This window comes from Dendrobium catenatum, unplaced genomic scaffold, assembly GCF_001605985.2.
Source record: "Dendrobium catenatum unplaced genomic scaffold, ASM160598v2 fragScaff_scaffold_249, whole genome shotgun sequence".
Taxonomy (NCBI): Eukaryota; Viridiplantae; Streptophyta; class Magnoliopsida; order Asparagales; family Orchidaceae; genus Dendrobium; species Dendrobium catenatum.
In genome coordinates this window covers 1,671,157-1,693,799 of record NW_021318711.1, presented here as the reverse complement: position 1 = coordinate 1,693,799, position 22,643 = coordinate 1,671,157, and the positions used below count along the sequence as shown (strand labels likewise).

General features: G+C 30.3%; 3 protein-coding genes across 3 annotated transcripts; all 3 read left to right on the top strand.

Moving 5' to 3' along the window:
- Window positions 1-4,317: 4,317 nt before the first annotated feature.
- On the top strand, window positions 4,318-10,792 carry LOC110098251 (L10-interacting MYB domain-containing protein-like). Its single transcript, XM_028693264.1, has 4 exons — window positions 4,318-4,401; window positions 9,749-10,036; window positions 10,178-10,559; window positions 10,632-10,792. The coding sequence occupies exons 1-4, from the start codon at window positions 4,318-4,320 to the stop codon at window positions 10,766-10,768; spliced, it is 891 nt and encodes a 296-aa protein (XP_028549097.1). The 3' UTR covers window positions 10,769-10,792.
- A 765-nt stretch (window positions 10,793-11,557) lies between these two features.
- On the top strand, window positions 11,558-12,290 carry LOC110098271. Its single transcript, XM_028693270.1, has 2 exons — window positions 11,558-11,631; window positions 11,715-12,290. Exons 1-2 carry the CDS (start codon window positions 11,595-11,597, stop codon window positions 12,200-12,202), a joined length of 525 nt encoding a protein of 174 aa, XP_028549103.1. The 5' UTR covers window positions 11,558-11,594; the 3' UTR covers window positions 12,203-12,290.
- A 3,432-nt stretch (window positions 12,291-15,722) lies between these two features.
- Window positions 15,723-20,183, top strand: LOC110098259. Its single transcript, XM_020825017.2, has 3 exons — window positions 15,723-15,932; window positions 18,827-18,895; window positions 19,713-20,183. The coding sequence occupies exons 1-3, from the start codon at window positions 15,738-15,740 to the stop codon at window positions 19,881-19,883; spliced, it is 435 nt and encodes a 144-aa protein (XP_020680676.2). The 5' UTR covers window positions 15,723-15,737; the 3' UTR covers window positions 19,884-20,183.
- Window positions 20,184-22,643: the final 2,460 nt, after the last annotated feature.

Genomic DNA, 22,643 nt, shown 5'->3' with positions numbered 1-22,643 from the left:
TCATTCTGACCTCGGTCGCCCACCAACTACAGTCCTTCTGACCACTATCACCCACCGACTATTGTTTCTCCGACACTACCGTCCGCCGACTACGATCCTACTGATAAAACAAACATATCAACATTCTTTTAAGAATTGTTGTTATGTCATTCTCTTATTATATACTATGTTATATACAATGTATATTTGCTACATTGAGCCAGCACCATCCTTCAAGGATGAGCATCATTTTAACTGGGTCAGGCCATGTGAATTTTTTCTCTTTTTTTTTTTGATTTTTCATATAAAAATTATGGAGTCTCTTGTGATTTATATACCCATTTCTTCTACCTATTTCTATGTTGGAATTTCATATAAAGCTCGGTCGCTAAACTTTATCTCTCTATCGCCACAAATATTTCAGGACGCAACAGTATGATAAAATTTGTGATGCTATTTTTCATCCGTAGTGAAATAAATAAAGTGTGAACTAAAAATGTCTAATGGCTATATAAAAAATGTGTGTAAATTATTCTTACTTATAAATCCTTTTTAAAATAATAATTAATTCATATATTTACGTGTGATGCAATCAAATTATTGAGAATGTAATTAAATTATATTTGTAAGTTATGATTTTTTGGTGCACTTTAAGATTTAGATGGTAATATTGTAAATAAAAATAATTGGGTGATGATTTTGTAAATATATAAAATTTGGATGCTAGAAAAAATAATCGTAAATAATAGCATTTTACAAATAACTATGTTGTATGCTATAATATTTATTGTAGTGAATGGAATCTTAATGTCTTAAGAATGAATAAAAATTTCACATGCACATGAAGATATGTAAAACATAACATTCACTAAAAATGCATATTTTTTAATGCAAAAACTCAAGAAAAAAAATGTAGGTAGTATGATATGGTTCAAATAATTTCAGGTTTCATTTGGGACGGCTTTTTTATTGCTTCCTAAAACAGCTTTGGAGTACAAAAATTTTAAATTTTGTACTAAAAAGCTATTTTAAGAAATAAAAAAGTCGTTCCAAACAAAACCTCAGTGTCTTAAAGTTTCATTTGGTTTCGTACTGTCTTATAAAGCAATTTCTTAGTTCAAATTTTTTTTTGGATTTTGGAAAAGAAATTTTACACTATAAAGCTGCTTTAAAAAGCAATAAGAAAATTGTCTAAGACGAAGCCTAACTCAGTAATTATAATGGTGTACAATTCATAAAATTGGATAATATTGTATTACAATATAAAGAGTTATATTATAAACGCTTGTTTTCAATATTTATCTAATTTAATTAATTAAAAAGTATTGATGGAATCTTATGTTGATGATTGTTATGAGCAACATTATGAATCGAATGGTGACGCATCATGCCCTCACAATTTAATATAACTCAACATTAGTACCAGCCATACATAAATATCGATATAAAATCAATAGAAGGCATTCCATCATCGAATGCATAGTCAAGACAATGGATAATAGCTCAGTCAAAATTCAAATGAGGATGAGAATGTTGATGACATCATGGTGAATCAAATATAAATGATGGATTGATAAATCATAAGTTAGTAAGGCAACATTCAATCAATGTTGAAATAGTTGAAGTAATGACATCAAATAATGACTTTGAGTAATTCACATAATGGAGGAGGGTGAAAAATTGGCTTATGTGATGGTTGTTGATTAACATAACTATAACATAAAAAAATTATCACAGATGAAACGCATAATATCCTAAACAAAGATATTCTATATTTTTTGTTAAATGGATTCACAATCATCAACAATGCTAAATATCAAAAGCATGGTTTAAATGAGAAAAGACTAATGGCGGAGTTTCTAAAACACTGTTGTGGGCTTCGAAAGATGCCTACATCATTGCAATAGAGGATTGGTGCCACATATACAAAGATTTCAAGGAGTATAATCCTGAATATTCATTCAATATGATAGATGAGACATCAAATGAGAAAAACTTATAGGTCAATCATGCACAAATGAATAAGCCTAGACATCTCCTCGATGGAGTAGAGGAGATGTTGAGACATGACTTACATCTTGGTCAAATGGTGACCAAGAAAGCTTAGATATCTTCTTGATGTAGTAGATAAGACATCAAAAGAGTGACAGAAACCCTGAGTATTCACTTAATGTGGTAGAAGGGATGTTGAGAAAGGAAATGATAAAGAATGATAAAAAATATATGACTTGCAACTTGATTTTGTGGCATCAAGCAAGCATATACATCTTATTAATGTGGCATAGAATATGTCAAAAGCGGGACTTAGATTTTGGTCTCATGTGACCAAGAAGGCTAAAACTATCTTCTAAATGTTGTAGAGATTGTAATAGCTTGAACTTTGTCCTTCTTGGGTAAGGAATGACTGATGATTCACCTAACCAAGTTTGGTAGCACAATGTGCGTCATTCCTAAGAGGAGATGGGCACATTCTATACTGGCTAGATGAAGAAGTGCCTAAGTGTGTGTAAAGTCTATATTTAGTTTTTCTATCATGGGATGTAGATCCTATATTATATGCAAACCCATAAATAAGGCATGACATGTTGGTGTCACCAAAGGCTAGAGGTTGACCAAGTAATTATCTTAGTTACTTGTCTATGTCTAGTGTGACGAGCTCAACACACTCAATCAACACTCCCATTAGATTCATAAGCTAGGTGTGTTCTATGCTCTTAATTAACCTAACCTAAGAGTGAGTGGTGTATACTCGTCTCGACAAAAGTGTGTCACATAATCAATGTCAGATGACGAACCTAATGTAAAATGATAGAAATCATGTATAAGAAAATGTCAATACTTATTTGTTTTATATTTCTAATGTTTGATATGCCAGAGTTTTCCAATAAATATCAGTAGTAAATAAACAAAATAAAATGAGGCTTCTAATTATATCACATGTGAATATGTGAACACAAGTTGAAAATACTCAAACTTCAAGCATAACAAATCACATGCATAAATAAAGACAAACTAATGTGAAAAATAATAATATAACATTAAGAACTTTTACTGCCAAGCAAGACCACCTCTACAAAAATGTAAAGAACAAAAAATCTACAAATGTACCTGGCCTATATTTATTAAGAATAATATCTCAAATTAATTGATCCTATGTTGGTGATGAACAACAGCCAAGTTGAAGAGATAGACCTCTGCCTATAAAAGCTTACACAATTCATTTATAAAATATATAATTGATCTCCTCTGCTGTTATCATGAAAGCTTACACATTTTCATATAAAGCGCTATTGAATAACAAAAACAGTCGTAGGAGTTTGACTTGGAAGGTATTAGTGTAAGTAGGAAAGATAGGCCTGGAATTGATAATATTCAATATTCATCTAAGGCTTCATTTGGGACTGATTTTTATTGTTTAAAACAGAATTTTAGTAGAAAATTTAAGGGCTCGATTATTTGTCCGTGTTTACTGCTTCTTCCGTCTGGCAACAGCAAAACAAAAAAAAATATATATATATATATTTATTTATTTATTTGATAAAACTTTTTTTCTTAACCACGTTCAAAATATCTTTGTTTTTTTTGTATTATTTTCAAAAACTTTCATATATTAACTTTTCTGTTAGAAAACTCCATTCTCTCAAACAACAGTTTTAAAACTAACTTTTAGAAAAGGTTTTTCCAAAAAAAAAAAAAACTTTTAGAAAAGGTTCAAAATAACGAAACGGATCCTAAATTTTTGTTCTAAAACTCTGTTTAAGAAGCAATAAAAAAGTTGTTCCAAATGAAGCCTAAGACTTTGTTTGGGATGATTTTCTTACTACGTCTTATAGCAGTTTTTAGTACAAAAATTTATTGTTTCTTAAAATAGGTTTGTGGTACAAAAAATTAATTTTTTACTAGAAAATTGATTTAAGAAGCAGCAACGTAATATTCTAAACTCATAGTAAATTCATAGGAAGATGTGAAAATTTCAGCACATATGGAACTCATCATTATAAGATTTTAGCATATCAAATTATAACATAAGGATTTCAATAGACATTGAACTGTAGCATGGAGATTTTATCAGAAATCACTAATATAGACAGATTTCAATGAGTCAATAGAAATAAATCTGGAGTCAATAGAAATAAATCTGATAGTGAGTAAAGCTAAAAAAGCTTTATATAAATCAGATAATCTATCCAAATGTTCATAGATTTGGTCAAAATTTAAACGGCATCAAACTTTCTAAACCTTTCTCTTTTCTCTTTTCATAAATCAATGAGATAGGAAATAAAAAAAATGCTAAAAGATTGAGTGAGTTTTACCGATAACAAAATTTGCAGAAGGGAAATGCACTCCGAAACGGATGAAGCGAGTAATGAGAAAACTATTGCAGTTAGCGCAGGCGGAGAAGGAAAAGACAATGTTCGTTCTGTAAATGGGGTGGCGGTTTTGGATCTTTTAAAGTTAGGCAGGAAACGTGCAAAAAACCGTTCCCGCCAAAATCAAGATCTTAATTTTAATTTTATCAGTTTTTTTTAATTATTTCAAGAATTTTTATCGACTGCAACTACCTCAACTCATTTTTAATCAAACTCTTAAATAAAATTTGATAAATACAATAACAATGTGTCTATACGTTAAAATATAAAAAAAGAAAAGTAACTGAGAAATTGAGTCAATTTGAAATTGTTTGAGCCAACCCGACACCATCCAAATTGATTGTGTTAAGATTGCAATTGTGGTGGGATTTGCAATCAAAAGAAATTCTAATAGTGACTAGTGAGAAGACTCACAAGATCGAGTGACGATTGCTATCATGGCAAGATGTGCCTAATCAAGCGAGGATCACGATCGAGCAACTATCATGAATACGGAGAGATGCATGCGATCGAGCAACAATCACAATCCTGAGGAGACGTGCATGATCAAACGACGACCATGATTGGGTATGACTGAAACATGATCATGATCATTGGCAAAAACACATATGATCGAGCAAAAAACTATGGAGATGTGTGGGATTGTTAATTTTTCCTAATCGGGAAGCGTTGTGCATGATTGAACCATGATCATGATAGTGGAAAAACACACATGATCGAGCAAAATAATGGTGATATGCGTGACTATAATTTTAACACCCAAAGATCAAATTTTAGAAGAATTTTCTACTTTAATCTATCAATTACTTGAATTCTTGGTCTATCCTCACTCTACTCGATTATGACCCATTCTTTAAAATATGTAAAGCCACAAAGTAAAATAACAACTCAGTAGGTTATCAAAACCTACAATTGAAATCAATGCAAGATAATATGAACAATATACATATAATCATTCAATCCCTATTAATATGAACATATAATTGTAAAAAACATGTAACGATCAATAAAATATTAATAGATCATATGATCAATAAACATCAATACAAATGTATGTCTTAAGATTAGAAATCAATAATCAAGTGAACAATGATTAGTGATTTGTAGTGAGAAATGTTTAGGGCAACATTTGAAGTGAGGAGGTTGTAATAGCCCATATTTTGACCTACTTAAATAAATTTTTTGGAGTTATTATAAGTCAAATTTGTAAATCGTGTTTGTCATAATTTAGATAGTATTGTGCTTCAATTATGATAATGTTCTCTTAATTTTAGAGACAGTGTAGAAAATAGACACATATCATAATTTTATGGATCATTAGGTATTCATTTTGCAAACCGATATATGTCATCAAAGTTTTTTGAATATGATGGGTTATTTTATGAATATTCTTTTTGTAATTTTTAAAGCATCAGATTTGAAGATTAAAATAAATTTATGCTAAAATCTAAACAATTGACTTAATTATGTGTTTACCCTTATATATTTAATCCTTAAATATCCTATCTCACAATAGAACATTTTATATATCATTTCCATCCCAAATTTGTTTAACAAAGAATGAAAAAAAAAAAAAAGGAAAAAGAGGAGAAAAATAGAGGAGAGAGAAAATAAAACTTAGGGTTTGTGGATTGTACAGTCGATTTCATTAATCGACCATATTGAAAAAGTTATTTGTTCTTAAAGTAAAGTACCATTATCTTATCTTTGATTTCAATAATTTTACATATTTTTATATATTATATATTTTAATTTGGTCAAAACTTACAAAAGATGCATATATTGATCTTTAGCAAACTTTATCGTATAATTTTTTGTATGTGATAGAAGTCGTCAATATGAACATTTTCATTAATTTATATTAAATTTTCACCTGATATTTTTGTATTTACATAATATACATGCATAACATAGATATTGTACGACAAGCATATGATAATGATAGGTGTACCGACATAATAAGATGCTATATAAATTATTTTGTAGCTATTGGTATATGATTGATAGAACTTATGCCAATTATTTATATTTTATAATAAAATCCATATAAATCCTTCCATATCTTCAAATATAGTGCTTTAAAAATTATTTAAAATATTTATAAAATAACTCATCATGTTTAGAAAATTTTACTTAAATCGGTTTGCAAAATAAACACATTGCAATCTCAAAAATCACAATTGTGCATATATGTATCAATTTTCTACACTACCCCTAAAATTAGAGAAAAATTATTATAATTAAAATACATTAATATCTATATTATGACAAAGACAGTTTGAAAATTTGACTTATAATGACTAAAAAAATTTATTTAACTGAGCCAAAATATGAATTATTACAATAAAGTGGTTTGGGAAGCTTGAGCTCGAATCATTAATTTGGTGTTTAGGTATCACAACGATCGAATCAGAAGACTCGAAATCAATTAATATATGTATGTAATAGTCCAGCTTGAGTATGACAAAAGCGAGGTTAACAACAGTCATCCTTCAATTCCAAGTAATTTACTACTAGATGCATCTATGAGCTAGTGTAATAGTGTTTATGTATGGCTTGGAGGATCCCAAGCTTGAGTAGTTCACACACGTTTACTCATCATAGAATGTATGTTGATCATCCAAATTACACATCTAAGTTCATATGTCATTATATTGTTTGAGTGATTGACTAGCACAATTTAATGTGAAACACAAATAAAATGTAAGATGAAGGCAAAATTTAATATTAGAATTTCTTATATCAAATCTTGTGAAGGATGACAAATGTCTATCAAAATAATATTTGATAATTATGAGGACTAATCCTTTTAGTAAGTTTTTTGGTTCATGCTTGCCATATGTTACTCATCATTTAGCAATGTTTACAAAATATAAGCTAATATAAATGTACATTTCAAGAAGATGATTCGGGCTTTCAAACCATACATATATGGCTGAACATTTTGAATGGCATGTATTTCATATAACATGTTTCGACTTTGAAAGTACATATGTACATTATTGTTGGCATAATGTGAATAATGGTTTATTCTCCTGAGCATTTGTAGTGTTTGAGTTTGAGTTTAACGAGTCATAAATATGATTCCTCATAATGTTACATGATTTAGTCAAGCATGTTCATCTTTAAAGGGACTTATGTATAATTTCATTTAGACATTTTAGTTTGGTTCACCGTTATTTAGAAATATTCACCTAAGTAGTATACAAATATTATTTATGACATTTGTGAGAGAACTTCAAGGGGGAATTGAGGGGAATTAATAGTTTCAACATATGTTGATGCTATGCTCGATCTTAATGAATTGCAATAAAATAATATGTGAGATCTAATTGCACATGAAGAGCATAGCACTGTAAAAAACATTCCCTATCTAATTTCAAATTGAAATATTTTAATAGTAACACTTAACCATACATCATTCTATAGAAATATTCCATGTGTAGATTTATTTTATGAAGATAAGGTATTTTTAGAAGTCTATAGATGGATTGAAAGAAAAAATTGTATAATTAAATTAGATCCATGTCAAATGATGTACATTTAGTTAATTAGTTTATTTATTTAGTTATGTGAATGATTTGTGTTGAATTCCTTTCATCCACTCATTTAATTATGTAAATGACGACATGCATTCAATTCTATTATGTTATAGCATTATGATAATATCATGTTGTATCAAAGTTATAAATTATTGTGTTATAATCGTTGTGATTGCACTCGGTTATATCAAAGTCATAGTTTATTGTATTATAAATATTTTGAGCACTCTATGATATCAAAATAATATTTGGTTGTGTTATATCAATTTGAATAAACAACTAAGATATTTAGCTAATCACCTATATTATAGGCATGCAGAGTCAATTTTAATTTTTTTCAATAAATTTGAGTGATTTTTAAGATGCATTTTTGACACAGTATGTCTGGGCCTAATGGTTAGGTGCATTGGTTCTAACCACAATATCTTGAATTTAAGATATAACATATGCAAATGTATGTAGCATATTTATGTAACATTGGTTCTAACCACAACATCGATCCTACTAAAACCAAGAGGTGATTTCAAGGGGTTGTCAGGTAATAGGATTTAAGTTAATTCATAGAAAATAAATACAAGCAATCACTTTAAATTCCATTTTCTCCAACATTTTTCATTAAATCTTAGATATAGCAAGTCTTAGCATTAGGCAGATTTAACACATGTAAGTCCTTGTTTGATTAGAATTATTTCCTCCGTTTCCATTTGAATAAGCTTTAATCAGTTCGTCGAAACTGTTTGGAATATAATTTAACCGTAATTCCTTTTTATATAACCACGTTTCTTGGGTGGTTACAAAATTTTCTCAGCGAGTGCTTATTCGTTTAGACGACGCCGTTTTGCTACCCAAATGTCCGAAATAACCCTCCACGTTCTCACGTCGAGACCCACGTTACCTTCGTCTTCTTCAGCAGATCGCAAGACAAAAGAAATGTCGTTATTTTTTTAGCTTTTTCCCTCAGGACTCCCGATTCCTCTCCATTTCGCAAGCTAGGGCTCAACATCTCGACACCTCTTGCTCAACCACAGTAGCCAGCATCCTCGATCCCTACGTCGATCTGTTCAGCCGTCTCGACGCCAGTCCGTATTAGCATCGGCGACCTCATCCCAACCATTGACCAAACTTCACAGCTGCTGCGATCCCAAGCTCACACAATTCCTAAGCAGACCAGACTCGCTTCCCTTCATATTTGCAATTACTTTTAAGGTACCATTGTGCCCTAAGGATTTTTATGCTTCTCCTTCATCTACCTCATGATTCCTCTTTTTTTTTATAGTCTTGTTGCTAATGTACCCAAATCACCTCTTACATAACAAATAATTAAAGACATACGAAGAATCATAGCGATTTTGATGACATTTGATTTGAATGTAAGTTATAAGAGATTATTTTAATTGTAGCATAGTCTTTTAATCAAGTTATAATAGCATTAGCTCATGCTTATAGATTGTTTTTGTGACACATAATGCTATCTCTGATTTTTCTTAAAAATAACTTCCTTTCAAGCATAACAGGCAATGCTTTTAATTTGCCTATTGATGTGCTTTTCAAACCGCTAACTGAATGTCCCCCATGCCAATATGATGACAATCTTCTTTACAACTTCATAATTGTTAACCCATTACTGCTAAGCCATAGCATTACCCCTCACTTTCTAATGAAAAAAAATAAAGTAAGATTCTCATATGTTATCATCAGGCATAATTCAATCTAATTTCACTCTTTTCTCTTTATTAGTAGTCCTTTTTAAAAAAAGAATGGCGTCTTGCTGTTTTGTTTAGACCATGCTTAAAGAAGGATGTACATTACATAAGGTCTTGTATATTACTAACATATTACTATGTTTTTAACATCTAGATGGGAAATCAAAAAGAAGGATGTGCACCTGCATCATGGGACTTAGATACTACTTTAATATATTGTGATATATGTATAAGAGAAATAGAACTTGGGAATAGACCAACTACGCATTTTACTAAAGAAGGTTGGAAAAATCTACTTAAAAATTTCAACGAACGCACTGGACGAACTTATGACCGAAACCAACTTAAAAATAAGTGGGACCAATTAAAGAAAGACTGGAAGCTATGGAAAGATTTGTTGCGAGGTGAGACTGGAATTGGTTGTAATCCAATTAAAAAAACTGTTGATGCTTCTAATGATTGGTAGAATGAAAAATTGCAGGTATCTCTCAAATTTGGAATCATTCACTTTATACTCTAAATTCGAACCAACTCTTACATAATATAACGCATGATTCATAATTAATCATTTGTTGTACTTTAGGTAATGCCAAATGCTAAGAAGTTTCGTTTCAATAGAATACCACCAGAGTTGGAAGAGAAGTTGGATCTTATGTTCCATTGTATTGTTGCAACTTGGGAGAATATTTGGATTCCTAGTTCTGGTGTACTTCCCCCAGAACTAAATGACAATCACGCAATCTCATATGAAGAAGAAGAGTATACTCAAGATGAACAAAAACATCTTTCACATGTTTCTATAAATGAGCCTACAAGCAACTACGATACACAAAGATCACAACAGAGTGCCACATTATTGCGTAAAAGGAAAAGATTTAGAACTCCTAAGTCGGGTATTAGAAAACTTTTTCTAAATCATGTTGAGGACCTCGTGGATGCTGAAAAATCTATAAGTTCTGCCATAAGTACATCAAATAAAAATCGTACAACATTTACTATCCTAGAGGTTTTAGAAGAGATATCTTAAATTCATGATATATTTGATGATTTTGAGTTATATGGCTTTGCCTTAGAATACTTTAAAGATAAGGATAACCGGGAGATATTCATGGGAATACCCATGGAAAGAAGATTATGGTGGCTTCGAAGGAGTTTTGATAAAAGTTTCTTTTAACTGCCCATTGAAGAAGAAGGAATAAGCAAGTACCTAATAGCCCCATCTCTTCAAAATTGAAATCAACAGTTACATCATGTTTTATGTTCTATTCTTGTAGTTGTTGTCATTGTTTTTAGTTGTTTTATGTTCTGTTCTTGTAGTTCCACATGTTATGTTCTTAATTTTTCTCATAACCATCAGACTTAGACTTTCAGATGCTTAATCTTTTTTTTTTTTTTTTTGTTCTTAGGAGACACTTTCTTTCCTTGAATGTCAAAGAAGCAACCTTTATTATACTCTCAATTTGAGAATGTCACAAGTTATTTTTATGGACTTAGTTTCTTTGTTGGAATCATCATATGGTTTACATGGAACTCGGAGAACTACTACTCGAGAGGTACTTGCAATAACTTTGTACATTTTGGGACATAATGAGAGTATTAGATCAACATGAAGCAACCTTTATTATACTCTCAATTTGAGAATGTCACAAGTTATTTTTATGGACTTAGTTTCTTTGTTGGAATCATCATATGGTTTACATGGAACTCGGAGAACTACTACTCGAGAGGTACTTGCAATAACTTTGTACATTTTGGGACATAATGAGAGTATTAGATCAACATGTGAACGCTTTCAGCACTCTACAGAGATGATTAGTAGGTTTTTTTTATAATGGTCTGCAAGCATTAGTTCGATTATCAATGGAGATTATTGCACCGCCTGTAGATAAATTTTTCCATGATATTCCTGAAAAAATAATTAATGACACACGGTACATGCCATACTTTAAAGATTGCAGGAGGGTTCGGCACATGATGCACGTATATTTAAACATGCAGTGATGGATCCGAAATATAATTTTCCTGCACCACCTCCAGGTAATACTAATTTATAGAATAAAATTTTTAAATTTTATAATGATTAGGTTATATTGTATACTAATTAACAAATTTTTGAACAGGAAAGTTTTACTTAGTTGATGCAGGTTACCCTCTACAAAGGGGATATTTGAAGCCATACATTGGAACCAGATATCACTTACCTGATTTTAGAAGAGGTAGTAGAACTATTATGGGACATAAGGAGCTTTTTAATAGTAGACATTCCTCACTAAGAAGTGTAATTGAACGTTCCTTTAGTGTATGGAAAAAGAAATGGGGAATATTAAGAGATATGCCTAATTATAGTTTTAAGAAGCAACGTCTTATTGTTGTTGGTACCATGGGCTTACATAATTATATTCGACGACATATATCACGAAATGATCCAGATTTCATAGACTGTGACGTTGATGAAAATTTTATTCATCCAGAGGCATATCAATGCAGAGTAGGAGAGCAAATTGAAGAAAGTAATGTGTTATATGCCGATGTAGAGTTTGGTGATGACGAGGGGGTGAATGAAATGATTGAACTGAGAGAGAAAATTGCATTTGAACTATGCAATTAGAACAGGTATAATGAATATGGGAACTGTTTTTTTGTAAATATGAATTTTCAAATATTTTAATACAAAAAACCTGAAATATTTGTTTAAATTTTTTTTTTGTAACATAAATCAAATTCAGTAATCATCCGGAGAAGGAGATGATGACATGGTTGTTTAATATTTATTTAGTAAAGTATTTGTAATGCTATTTGTTTTCACATTTGATGAACAATTGTTGAAATTTTATTGATGTAATATTTTTAAATACATACACATTTAAATAGGTGACGTGTCAAGCCATCAGCGACGAAGGATTCAATTCAGATTTGCGTTTGATTATTTGTATTTTCTCAATTAAAAAAAAATATTTGAGAAGAAAATAAATTAACGGATTTGAAGATATAAATAAATTTATATAAACTTTATGCTAAAATCTAAACAATTGACTTAATTACGTGTTTACCCTTATAAATTGAATTCTTAAATATCCTATCTCACAATAGAACATTTCATATATCATTTCCATCCCAAATTTGTTTAACAAAGAATGAAAAGAGGAAAAAGAGGAGAAAAATACAGGAGAGAGAAAATAAAACTTAGGGTTTGTGGGTTGTATAGTCGATTTTATTAATCGATCATATTGGAAAAGTTATTTGTTCTCAAAGTAAAGTAACATTATCTTATCTTTGATTTCAATAATTTTACATATTTTATATATTTTAATTTGGTAAAAACTTACAAAAGTTGCATATCTTGATCTTTAGCAAACTTTATCGTATAATTTTTTGTATGTGATAGATGTCGTCAATATGAGCATTTTAACTGAAACATATTAAATTTTCACCTGATACTTTTGTATTTTTGTATTTACATAATATACATGCATAACATAGATATTACATGACAAGCATATGACAATGATAGGTACCGACATAATAAGATGCTATATATATTATTTTGTAGCTATTGGTATATGATTGATAGAACTTAAGCCAATTATTTATATTTTAGAATAAAATCCATATAAATCCTTTCATATCTTCAAATATGGGGCTTTAAAAATTTAAAAAAAAAAATTTATATAAAATAACTTATCATGTTTAGAAAACTTTGCCTAAATCGGTTTGCAAAATAGACACATGCACTCTCAAAAATCACACTTGTACAGATATGTATCAATTTTCTATGCTGCCCCTAAAATTAGAGAAAAAAATATTATAATTAAAATGCGCTAATATCTATATTATGACCAAGACTATTTGAAAATTTGACTTATAATGACTAAAAGAAATTATTTAACTGAGCCAAAATATGGATTATTACAATAAAGTGGTCCGATAAGCCTTATCGAATCATTAATTCGGTGTATAGGTACCACAACGATCGAACCGGAAGACTCGAAATCAATTAATATATGTATGTAATAGTCCAACTTGAGTATGACAAAAGCGAGGTTAACAACTGTCATCCTTCAATTCCATGTAATTTACTATTAGATGCATCTATGATCCAGTCTAATGGTGTTTATGTATGGCTTGGAGGATCCCAAGCTTCAGTAGTTCACATACGCTTGCTCATAATATAATGTATATTAATCATCCAAAATGCACATAAAAGTTCATATGTCATTATATTGTTTCACAATGATTCACCAACACAATTTGATGTGAAACATAAATAAAATGTAAGACACATGAAGCAAAATTTAATATTAAAATTTCTTACAACAAACCATGTGAAGGATGTCAAATGTCTACCAAAATAATATTTGATAACTATGAGGATTCCTTTCAGTAGTTTTTTTTTTTGTTCATGCTTGTCATATGTTACTCATTGTTTAGCTATGTTTACAAAATAGAAGTAAGTTCAAATGTGTATTTCAAGAAGTTGATTTGGGGTTTCAAATCATACATATATGGCTTGAAATTTTGAATGGCGTGTCTTTCATACAACATGTTTCGACTTTGAAAGTACATAGGTATATTATTGTTGGCATCATGTGAATAATGATTTATTCTCATGAACATTTGTAGTGTTTGAGTTTGAGTATAACGAGTCATAAGTGTGATTCCTCATAATGTTATATGATTTAGTCGAGTATGTTCATCTTTAAAGGGACCTATGTATAATTTCGTTTAGACATTTTAGCTTGGTTCACATTAATTTAGAAATATTATTTATGACATTTGTGAAATAACCTCAAGGGGGAATTGAGGGGAACGGTTTCATCATATGTTTATGCTATGTGCGATCTTATTGGAATATAATTCGTTATATGTTAGAATGGTTCACGATTGCATCATAAATCATATGATGAATTACAATAAAATTCATTAAATATGTATCAAAATAATATTTTGTTGTGTTATATCAAAGTCATAATTTATTGTATTATAACTATTATGAACACTATGATATCAAAATAATATTTTGTTGTGTTATATCAATTTGAATAAACAACAAGGACATTTAGCTAATCACCTATATTATGAGGCATGCATAGTCAAATTTATTTATTTTTTTCAATGAATTTGAGTGATTTTTAGGATGCATTTTTTACACAGTACGCCTAGGCCTAATGATTAGGTGCTTTGATTCTAACCACAATATCAAGATATAGTATATGCAAATGTATGTATCACAGGCATGTAGCATATGCAAATATGTCGATCCTACTAAAACCAATAGGTGACTTCAAGAAGTTGTTGAGTAATAGGATTTAAGTTAAATCATAGCAGCTAAATACAAATAATCACTTTAAATCCCATTTTCTCCAATATTTTTCCTTAAATCTTAGATATAGTAAGTCTTAGCATTAGGCGGATTTAACACATATGTAAGTCTCACGAACTCTTCTCTTCACTTGCAATTGCTCTCATCGATGTATTCTTTAATAAGCTCCCACTAAGACTTTTTGACTTCTTTGTTATTGAGGGTTTTTGAGAAATTGGAAGATAGCATTTGGGGAGAAAGATGAGGGTATTGTATTTAATATTATATATTAATTAAAAATAATTTAAAAAGATACATTAATGTAAAATTTAAATTGATCTTAATAATAAGTTTTAATTAACCAAAAACACTATTTTAAATCAAATATAATTATTTGTGATTTAATTTAATAAAGTTATTATTGCTAATTAGTTTTCTAAACCACTAATTAAATATAATTTGACATATTAATCTCAGCTAATTATAGTTTAATTAATATATATGTGTGTAAATACTTAATACTGTTAATTTAAGATTAATAATTAATATTTGCTTAAATTAATGACATTATTGTTCAATTTTTATCTAAGTTTTTCAAATATAACTTATTATTTAATTAGTTTTAAATGATTAATCAATTTTTAGTTGAGATATATAATTATATGAAATAATTTAACAGAATATTTCAATAATATTAATTTTTAAATATTCAAATAGATAGTTAAAGAAATTAAAATGAATTTAATTACATTGAACACAAAACATATAAAATAAAATTTAATTCATATAAATTTTTAGTAAATCCGATTTTACAGATTGAGGCATTGAGCCGTGTAACGTGAAAATGCCGAAAGACAAAGAAAGTGGGCGTGAGATGAGCGGCGTTGGTGGCCCGCTGCTCTGTATCGGCGATCTGCTCAGCGACGTCGCCGACGATGGTGGCGTCGACATTGAGCGTCGGCAGAGTCCTCCTCCTTCACCCCCAATCGCGGCTTCCGTTGATTCCCTCTCGCCCTATGATCTTCAGCAGCTCTTTCAGGTAACCCTCGCAAGTCGCAACTGTCTACTTCGTTTCTCCAAACACTGGTTTAGCAATTATCCCTATCCCTGCATACCTTGTTTCAACCTACTCTTTCAGTCTTTTCCCCAGCATGGAATGGAATGAGTGGAGTAACATTGCAGATGGTGCTTGGCTTCCTAGAATATATATAAACGATGTAGATATTTCGATGACACTTGGATTCATGTTCGGATCATCTTTTGCTTTAAACTATTGTAGCGGTGTAGCTATAGGTTTATTAAACTAAAACTAGCCCAATTCCAATTATGAGAATAAATTGATAAGTAAACGCATCTTCAAAGTCTAATCGGATGAACGGCGAAGTAAACTAAACAAATGATCAAGCATAACTGAAGACACCAAGAATTACTTGATTAGACTGTAGGCTACGTGTAAGAGAGAGGAAAGATGCACAGAGAAGAAGTCTTACGGGTTGCAAATCAGCGGGGTGCTAAAAAATTCTTTTGTGATTAATATGTAACCATCCCAAAAATTTCAAATTGTCACGTGATTAATATGTTTGATACGTAAATCATCTTTTGCATTGAAAGCCTCTATGGAATCACAGATCGAAAGTTCCATATTGTGAGTTCCCTGGGGTTTATCTATACCTCCTACCTAATGAAAGCTTCATATCATCATCACTAGAAGAAAACTGGATATTGCATTAGCTTTTAATCACATTGCCAAGGTTTTGAAAATTGGATAAAATATATAATTAGAAGAAGGAAATGTTCAAGGTTCAAAGGTTCAACCCAAAGGTTCAACCAGGTTGAGATGAGGGTTGAATAAGATGATTAACTAAATATTAAAATTATTTAAATATGACTTAAATGACATAAATGGCTGTAAATATGAAAGCTAATGGAAGATTAATTTTTTATATCGAGAGCTTAATTTTGTCTTTTATTCTTCATCATTATATATGAACACTAATGTATTTTTTTAAGTTTAGGGATGAAGTTTTTTATTATGATTATTTGTGACGTGAATCAATTCATTGTGTTTTCAAGTTAGTAGCTTAATATACTTGGGATTTTGAAGAGTTATAGGTTAGGACTTAGAGTATATAAGTTTTTATAGTTTTATTTAGTCTAAATTATTTAGATCTAGCCATCTTATTTAAAACATGGATCGATCAGGATATGAACTGTGGGGGTCAACAAAACTACATCCAATTCACTGATTCTAACTAATTAAGATATAGAACGTATGATCATAAATTTCTTAATTTTATAATTGGTTTACTATTGCATGCTATGATGTGCACTAGACTTGATATATAGTGCACGCAGTGAGAGCTTTAAGCAAATATATGCCAAATCAACAAAAGGCACATTGGGTGACAATAAAGTGGATTATATGTGCTATTTTAAAGATACGAAAGATGGCTGACGTTATCTACCGCAAATGCTCACTGTGTTGTAGTTAGTAAGATTGACATGAATATGGTTTAGTTGAAGAGCTTCTTGAAAGAGTTGGGAAAAGAATATTATGAGGACATTCTTTTTGTAATAGTTCGAATGTTACACATCTTGTCAATAATGCAGTATTTCATTCCCAGGCAAAGCATGTTATGCATAAATACCAATTTATTTGAGATTTGTAGGAAAATGATGTCTTCCTATTGACCAAAATAACAATGATCTGGGAACCTCATTCCATGTTTACGAAGACGGTCCCAGCAGAGAAACAAAGACTTTGCAATACCTCTGTTAAGTTCCTTGGAGTTAATTTGAGAGGTGTTGAATAGAGTTTACTTCCAGAAGTTAATATATCAAAATTGATCTCCAGAAGGGAGATTGTTAATCCCTGGAGCCCAATTAATAACTGATGTAATGGAGCAATTAAATGCATGATTTTAGGCTCGGTCATGGATTGCTTGGTTGGATTTTCACAAAATTCAAACAGACCTAACGGAGCCAATTAAAAGAATGTTTTTTTTTTTTTTGGCTTTTTCATGCGTTACTCGGAGAGCTTTTCATCACATTCAAACAACGGACCTAATGGAGCCAATTAAAAGCATGATTTTTTGGCTTGGCTATGGCTTCGTTACTGCTTCTTAAAACAGTTTTCTAGTATAAAATTTAAAATTTTATACTAGAAAACTGTTTTAAGAAGCAGTAAGAAAACCGTCCCAAACGAAGCCTATGCCTATGTGGAGGGATTTTGACTTTTTGGTGTCTTGAGATATGGGTAGCTTGGTGAAGTGTGAGCTGCTTGGATTTCTTTTTGAAAATGAAACACCTAAACAGAGAATAGAGAGAAGAAAAAGAGGGAGATAGATGAGGAAGTGAGAGGGAAAAAGAGAAAATATCTCACTCCTTCGTTTGTTTCTGTGTTGAACTGTTGTTATGGTCCAAACCTTATGGTGTCAGTGCAAGTGAGTTGGTGTTACAAATAAGCACCGTAGGGCCAGAGATAAATTTGGTTATGTTAGATCATATTGACCTTACTCAAGACTCCTGTCGTGAAACTATTTAATTCATGTAGCATGTTAACAGGGGCTACTTTGAAGAGAGTTATCCTGAATGATTATTCTTGGAAAGAAACCCCGACTTATCTTTTTAAGATATGCTGACAAGGAGGTTCGTTCATAAGTTATCTATTGTTAACAACTGAACATTTGATCTATTTTCCTTTGAACATTTTAGCTCACCTCTATGTTTCTTTGAACATTTGATCAAATCAACTGAGAATAATTATACATTGCATGCAAAAACTCAACTTCTTCAATTTCATTTGTTTCTATTCGTTTCAGTAGATCTTGTTTTTCATCGCTATTTCTTACTTACATTGTTTTAGTTTGTTATCACCCTTAATCCTGATAGAAAACTTGGGATTCAGTATTCCTCTGCTTTTGCATGTCTCAGGAAAACTATGATTTGTTGATTGATTCATTGTCGGGGACTGACCACTCATGGACTTCTTCAACATTAAAGGTCAGATAAATGTTTTTTTTTTTGCTTAAAGATTTTATTTGTTCCCAACTTCATTAAAAGCACTAACTCAGATTAAAACGGGAAACATGCGAGTCTATTGGTTTGTTATTATTGATGTTTTGATTGTTTAGGGGCTGTTTGAGATCGCTTTTTATTTTATCTTTTTAGTTTTAGTTTTAAATTTATTATGTCTTTGTTTTTTCAATGTTTTGATATGAAATAAAAATAAATATAAATATCAAAGAAGATTGTTTTTATTTTGAGAGAAGACAGAGATTGGAATTTTGAGGGTTTGTGAAGTGAGATCATGTGCCTTCAATCTTCCATTGGTGATCTTCAGCAATTTCTTCAGTGATCGATGGCTGGAATTGGACAGTGTTTGAGATTTCTCCATGACGATGGCTACTTGGCTAAAACTTGAAGAGAGAGAGAGAGAGAGGAGGGCGACTATGGATGAATAAAGTGTGTTCACCAGAGGAATGGCTTGGATTGTAGGGTGAGACGTTTAGGTTGTCAGCTTTCTAAAGCAGTTTTTTAATACAAAAAATTCTAATTCATTAAAATTTTATACTAAAAAAACTGCTTTGAAAAGTAGTAAAAAAATTGTCCCAAATAAAATCTTAATTTAAGTAATTTTTAAGTGATTTAAAAAACAACTTAATTTCCTTTCAAAAGAACTTTTTTTTTTTTCAAGTAGTTGAAGATATTGACTTGTTAAGTAGCTTTATAATATTATGTCTGAAAATATAGAAAATCATGAAGCCCAACCAGCTAAGCACCATAACAAAACTGATTAATTATGTTGCTTATGCTGCAGTTATGTGCTGCTTTAGAGAAAGCAGATAAGCTGATTCTCTCCGCTAATTCAAGTACCAGCCTGCTGCTGGAAAAGATTGAACTGCTTGAAAGCATTTTGAAGCGTGGTGATGCAGCCGTTATTAAAGCTTTGGAAATTGTACAAGCTGCCAAGGAAGCTGAACGACTTTAGAGCATTATCAGATGGGAAATTTTTTGCTAACAACTGATTAAAATGAGAAAGAATAAGTTTCTCATCAGACTTAGGCTTTGTTTGGGACGGCTTTTTTCTTGCTTCTTAAAGTGACTTTTTAGTACAAAAATTAAAATATTTTACTAAAAAGCTGCTTTAAAAAACAGTAAGAAAGTCATCTCAAACGAAGCCTATTAATTTCCCATAGCCGTGTTGGATTCCAATGGCCATTGCCAATAATTATGTAATGCGCTAAAGCTAATTGTATGACCTCTTTCGGTTTTCTCTGGTCACTTTGTTCTTTGTGCTAATAATAGTAAATATTAGGGGAAAAGAGTCATATCTACATATTATGATATGAATCATATTAAGATTGGCTTAATTTTTTTTCAATTTATTTTGAAATTAGTATTGAATATGAAGTATTTGTATTATAATAATCTTAAAATAAATTTAATAATTTTCAAACTCTTTGTAAAGATTGACCCAATTTTTATGCAAGATTTGAGGATTTGAATGCAACTGTGCCTGTGAAATAAAGTTTGATTGGTATATTCTAATGTAATTTTAGATGTAAATTGTATACTATCTAGATTAATGAGTGAATATAGATATTAATTCATTTTGTTATATATTTTATTTATCAATGAAATTCATAATTAAAAAAAATTTTTTTTTCTTTTTTTTTTTCATAATTATAAAATTGTGAAATTCATTATAATCAAAATTAGGTCATAATGTTTGACCCAATTTTTTGGAAGCGCATGACTATTTTTAACATTAACTGCAGTGCAAATTCTGTAAGCTCATATCCTGATATTAATTCAAAGAACTTTTTTTTTTATTATTTAAATCAAATAACATATTCTTACCATATACATCATATTTATTACGATGTTCTAATTTTATTACATGCAGGCACAAAATGTTAAACGATTTTTTAGTTATGTATCATAATATGTACTGTATTTAAGACAATTAGAAATATGAATATTTAGGCTTTATTTATGTCATCTTTTTTTATTACTTTCTAAAATATTTTTTTAATATAAAATTTTTGTTGAAAATAATTTTATATTAAAAAAACTGCTTTAGATAGTAAGAAAATTGTCCCAAATTAATTCTTATTTAGCTTAATCATTAGCAATTTAACTCAATGACAGTTTCATACATAGTCTGATGGAGAAGAGAGTCTTCATTTGAAACAACTTTTTTAGTATTTTTTTTTTAATTCACATCCACATCGAGTCATCGCATGTGCGTGCAATATGGCTTAATAAAGATGCATTTCATGATTAAACGATCAAACATTAGACGATGAAAACAACAATAACAAATCCTATAAGAATTATGCTTCTCCATTGCGTCAAATGACCAAATACTATGGAAAGAAAAAAGATTAGAAAAGTTCATTGTACTCGTGAAGTTTGTAATTAAATTGCTATCATCAATTAGAAACACTCAATATTATTCTTAGAGGCTGGTTAGTTTAAGGCTTTGTTTGGAACGATTTTTTTATTGTTTTTTGAAGTAATTTTCTAATACAAAAATTTTAATTTTTATACTAAAAAGCTGATTCAAGAAATAATAAAGTTGTCCCAAAATTTCATTTGAGAAAGCTTTTTTACTACTTTCTAAAATAGCTTTTTTAGATAATTTTCAATTAAAAACTATATACTAAAAAACTATTTAAAAAAGTAGCAAAAAAAAATTCCCAAATAAAACATTAATCAAGGTGGCCACCTCCACATGCCACGGGGCACCACCCCCTAGCCACTTGCCGACCACCGCCGTCGTTGTATGCACCTGTCGCTGACCATTATTTTAAATTTTACATTACATTCATTTTATTTCAAACCAAACAAAACAAAAATCATTTACATGAATTTACTTTACACTCATCCAAACAAACAAATTTCTTTCACATTATATTCCTTTTTTTAACCGATCAAACAGCCCCTAAGAAAGAAAAATAATAATAATAATGAATTTGCTTTGTTTAACTTAGGGAACAGGTGGAAGAGATTCCCAACTTGATAATATTGCATACAAAACTTATGTTTGAATTCAAGTCGTAAATGCAAATGAGAAATTATAGAACAAAAGACTAACGCTAAACTTTAAAATTATGGATGCGGTGTTTCTCACATGGCACTATTTCTCTCACTGCACACCACAACACCTTGCAGATAGAGATGCCATTAAAATTGTCTTTTTGATATCAATCTGATCATGACAGTCATTTCGTTTTTTAGACACGAATGTTTACCTTTAGTAGTGTTTAAGGCAGCTTTTTAGTATTAAAATTTTTATACTAAAAATTTTAATTTAAAAAATAAAAAGAAAGCTATCCTAAATAAAGGAATTTTTATTGCGTCCTCCCACCAGACGTAGAGATACGTCCTCCCACCGCCAAAAAACTAAGTTTTTGCTCGGTATTGCTACGTATTATTTGATAATAACGAGGAATATCATCATGTGAAGACCAATACCGAGCAATACAAAAAAATACCGTATCTCTACGTCAGATGGGAGGACGCAATAAAAATTCCAAACAAAGCCTTATATCTACCACGGAAAACATTCAAGCATAAATACACAACCGTAACAATGAAAATTATCCTCTGCAATGGTTTGTCTTAAGGAATACTGAGCTTCAACTCTTTACCTAAAGCATGTATGCTGCAAATAGAAGCTGCCATAGAATAAACTGCCTTAGCCTACATCTCAAATTGTTTTTATGTAAGAAATTGATTAGTA